The sequence below is a fragment of the Acyrthosiphon pisum genome, unplaced genomic scaffold (assembly GCF_005508785.2).
Source record: "Acyrthosiphon pisum isolate AL4f unplaced genomic scaffold, pea_aphid_22Mar2018_4r6ur Scaffold_20960;HRSCAF=22641, whole genome shotgun sequence".
Taxonomy (NCBI): domain Eukaryota; kingdom Metazoa; phylum Arthropoda; class Insecta; order Hemiptera; family Aphididae; genus Acyrthosiphon; species Acyrthosiphon pisum.
Window position 1 is genome coordinate 1,008,512 of NW_021770374.1, and position 4,756 is coordinate 1,013,267.

The 4,756-nt window shown below is 28.2% G+C and overlaps 1 protein-coding gene across 1 annotated transcript; it reads left to right on the top strand.

Annotated features, from left to right (window-relative positions):
* Positions 1-3,229: 3,229 nt before the first annotated feature.
* On the top strand, positions 3,230-3,832 carry LOC103310106. Its single transcript, XM_008187273.1, has one exon. It carries the CDS (start codon positions 3,230-3,232, stop codon positions 3,830-3,832), a length of 603 nt encoding a protein of 200 aa, XP_008185495.1.
* Positions 3,833-4,756: the final 924 nt, after the last annotated feature.

Here is a 4,756-nt window from a genome sequence, read left to right on the forward strand (position 1 = left end):
TAAACACATCAAACCCCGATATTATTAAATTAAAAAAAAAACCTTTTTAATACAAAATATGCTCAACATGAACGAAACTAAATTACAAAAAATAAAAAATAATATTATAAATAAAAGTCCACTTAACATTGAAAAAATGAAAAAAATAAATAAATTACATACAATATATTCTTAACCAATTGACATTACAAAATTTTCAAATCCCTGCTTCCGATCTGCCAAATTGTTATAACAATAATATTATCTCCTACAAAAAACAAATAAATTCCTTAACTAAATATTTAAAAAACAGCAGCTTTCCACAAAATTTAAAAAATTATTCAAACCAATTATTAACACCCGCAACAACACCGGCAAATCAATCGACAAGGCAAACAAGAGAAATAGAAGATACGCCAGTGCGTATAAATCAAAATGTGAAAACCTTTTATAAAAGGTACCTATATGGCTATATACTTCAGTTAATGTGAAATATTTATTTTTTTTTCCCCAAATGAGAATGTACAGGTTGGTGGACCTAATTTAATTTTTTTTTTCATTTCAGATCAATAAGAACCGATGTATTGAGCAATTTGAGATTGTTTTCCACTTTAACACAATGAAATAAAATAAACTCATGTTTATAAATTAAAACTTACGGTTGATTTCAGCAATAATATCAGCATCACTATCATCATCACCAGCATAACTAGTACTGTCACTCGGATACTCTAAAATGTAGAAACAAACCTGTATTAATTATTTAGTTATTAAGACTAACGCATATAGTATATTAAATTTTTTTGACACCATCATCATTATAATCATCATCAATGACCAAACAACATGCTGTTACCAATTCTTCAACCACTATAAAAAATAAAATGTTATAGATATTAAATAAATTAAAATAATATTATCATTACAAATCTTATTGTTATTTCATAAATAATTTTCAGGCTGTTACCAATTACAAGTTTTATGCACAGTGATATATCATTAACAAAAAGTGATAAACCAGTACAGCCTGAAAAGATATTTCCCGCAACCAATGGTCGAAGGTTTTCTAGTAAATTCTATGAAAAGTACAATTGGGTAGAGTATTCAGTGTAAAAAAATGTATTATTTTGTTTTCCGTGTCGTCACTTTGCTGCTAACCTTACAGCGTCTGGACAATCTACAGATCAAAAATGTTTTGTTGACTATGGTTCTAGATACAAAAACTGGATTGAAATAATAAAATGTTTATCTAAGCATAGCAGTTATAAAAGACATATTATTTCTACACAGCGTTGGTATCAATTAGTTCAAACAAATAATAATCGTTCTGTAGCAAACCAACTAATTAATTTTAGACACCAAAGCATTATTGAAAATATAAGTCATGTACACTTTTTTTTTTATCCAAACAAGGTTTAGCCTTTCGTGGCCACATTGAGTCTGAGTTATCAAAAAATAAAGGAAATGTTATTGAAATCTTGGAAATGTTTGCTAGTGATGAAATTAAGTTACGGTTACAAGCCAGATATGGTCACTATACTAGTCCAGCTTATCAAAATGATTTTATTAAAATTATTGCCGCATTAACAAGACAGCACATATTAGGTTCAATGAATACATTAATTGGTGTTTACACTATCATGGTTGATAAAACAAAGGATTTATCGAGAAAAAAAACGAAGGAGTTTTTTTATTAAGATTCGTGGATAATGACTTCAACATTTTTGAAAAATCAATTGGCTGCTATCACATGACAAATTCAAAAGCTAAGAGTTTAGCAAGTGAAATATTTAAAATATTGTCTACAAATAAATTAGACAAAATTACCTGTGTTGGGCAATGTTATGATGGCGCTTCCGTTATGAGTGGGAAATTTTCAGGGGTTCAAGAAAGAGTACGTTCAGAAGTTCCTCATGCCCATCGGTTGAATTTATGTTTAGTTAATAGTTCAAACACTCCAAAATATACCTTATATTAATATTTTTTTTAACACTACAAGATTTGTATAAATACATTGTTAATAGCTAGAATACGGTATGAGCTTTTTGTTAAGGCTTAAAAAGACAAAAATCTTGATGTCATTCATTTAGAAAGATTGATAGAGACAAGATGGGCGTATTGGTACACATCAATTAAAAAAATTAATATGCGTTTTTCTGAATTATTAGAAGTTCTTTCAGTTCTTAGTAATGAAGGTGATCAAACTGCAAGAGCTATTGGCATTTCAAATGAAATGTCTACTTTACCCTTCATATTAACCTCACTCTCCATGAAAACTTTTACAAACAGTTTATTGTGCTTCACAAGGACTCCAACATTCCAATGTGATACAATCTGTGGCAGTTGATTTAATAAAAAGTACAAAATAGTCTATTGAACAAATGCACAATGATACTTTTTGGGCAAATATAAATGACTCGGCGAAATTAATTGCTGAAAAAAAATGGAATAGTTGTTGAAAATAGCAGAAGAAATCGAAACGATTCTGAGCGAAGACGGTATATCAGTCTAGGTATTAGACATATATATATATACTTATCTATGGTATTAAAATAAAAATTGACCTATAATAGGTATCTATAATAAATTCAAAATTATTCATATCACAATATCCATTAGGTAACACGTCATACATAAACAACATATCGTAGTACTATCATAGATATATAATACTATATAACTTTATAAGTTTCAAGTACCCACGAATAATATTATACAATCATAACAAAATAACTAAAATAGAAATTCTAGGTTTTTTAATATGTAATTTCGTCCAAATTCGAACTTAAAATGAGTATAAAAATAAACTGTGCTTATGTATTTTTTAGATTTTTTGGTAACAGAATTAACCAAGGGGTGTTAACTATATGGCAATAGTGGTAAAATATAATGCACTCCATTGAAGAAATCCTGCATGCAGCGCCACGGTTCAATTCATGGAATAAAATTAATATAAGTTTGGAACGGAAAATATGTGAAAAGCATGAAACTAATATTAAAAAAAAAAAAATTCGGAAAAAAATTCAGTTGTGGTGTTTATTCGGGAGATGGTATTTTGGACCAATTTTATTTATTATCCGTACCTACAGGTAGGTAGATAGGTTACCAAATATTCTAATATTTTAATAAAATGTTTAGGTACCTAGCAACTGGGGAATCATATCGATCATTGGCGTATAATTTTCGAATTTCACATAGTGAAATATCGAATATTATAAAACAAGTATTATCAGCTATATGTGAAAATTTAATGCCCATACTTTTACCACAACCAACCGAAACTGATTTCAAAGCTCGATCAGTAGAATTTTGGGAGAGGTGGAATTTTCCAAACTATGTGGGAGCCATAGATGGGAAGCATGTCCGTGTTGTATGTCCAGAAAAGTCAGGATCTCTTTACTACAATTACAAAAACTATTTTTCGATTGTTGATGCCAAGTTTAAATTTTTAGCTATTGACGTAGGGTCATATGGGAAAGAGGGAGATAGCGGAACATTTTCAAAATCTGCAATGGGAAAACGGATTTACTCAAAACAATTTGGATTACACGAAAATACTCAACTCCCTGGTTCTGACAAAAGTTTACCATACGTCATAGTTGGAGATGAAGCTTTCAAGTTAAATACCCACATTATGAAACCTTACAATAGATCGCAAGCCAAGGAAGATTTTGAAAAACAAATCTTTAATTATAGATTATCTCGAGCAAGGCGCGTGTCTGAAAACGCATTTGGACTTTTAAGTCAAATATTTAGAGTTTATTACACACCTATCGCAATCAAGCCGGAAACTTGCGATTTATTAATAACTGCTACATGTTGTTTGCATAATTTAATTCGCGATTTTAGATAACAACAATAATAATTATTATATTATTTTTTAAATTCTTTAAATATTTAAGTTGATTTTTTATTTTAACTAAAAATGTAATATTTAATGTAATATGTATCCATACATTTGCCATAGTAAATAATTATGTTAAAAACCTTAATAGCACTAAAAACGTTTTATGTTATAAAAAAAAGTATTAACTATTAAGTGAATGTCAGTGAAATGCGGATTTTTTATTACGATTTGTTTATATTAATCATAACATGACGGGAATGCATGTAGTACAAGTCGACAAAATGTCAACTATTGTGTGTAGAAAACACTAAACAGTTTTCCCAAAAGTATTAGGTATACAAATAACACAGATTTCGAAAATTCATAGGTACCCCAAAGTAAAAATATTGGTAGAACTTGAAGATAATCAAATTAATTATTTCAGTAGTAATATTATATTCACTATAAAATGTTCAATGAATAATATTAGATACTATTAGATACTTGTAACTTGTATAAGAATTTATAAGAATTTGACGAGAATTATTATTATATTTAGATAGATTATATATAGATTTAGATATTCACCGTGACTATGTAAACAATGTTGTTCACAAGAAACGCGTTGATTAAAAATAACTATGCATGTTGTAAACGTTTGGAGTATACGTCATATACTCATATTAATCATATATTACTAATTTTATATTATTTTAAATTCATATACATACTATAAACTATATTATAAAACTAAAGTATTTTAATTTATAATACTAATGAAGTAATGAATAGTAATCAAGATATTATATAGGCACTTAACAGTTTTTTTCCCCAATGAAGTCGCAATTTCTTTCCATATATTATCTTTTAATATGATATCTTTAAAATCTTTATGACTTAAATCCTATAATTGTGGGTAGCTAGACACAAGTTCGCAAAGTTTTGCATCGT

Coding starts and splice junctions, on each gene's coding strand:
- LOC103310106 (XM_008187273.1), top strand. CDS start 3,230: ATGCCCATACTTTTACCACAACCAACCGAAACTGATTTCAAAGCTCGA.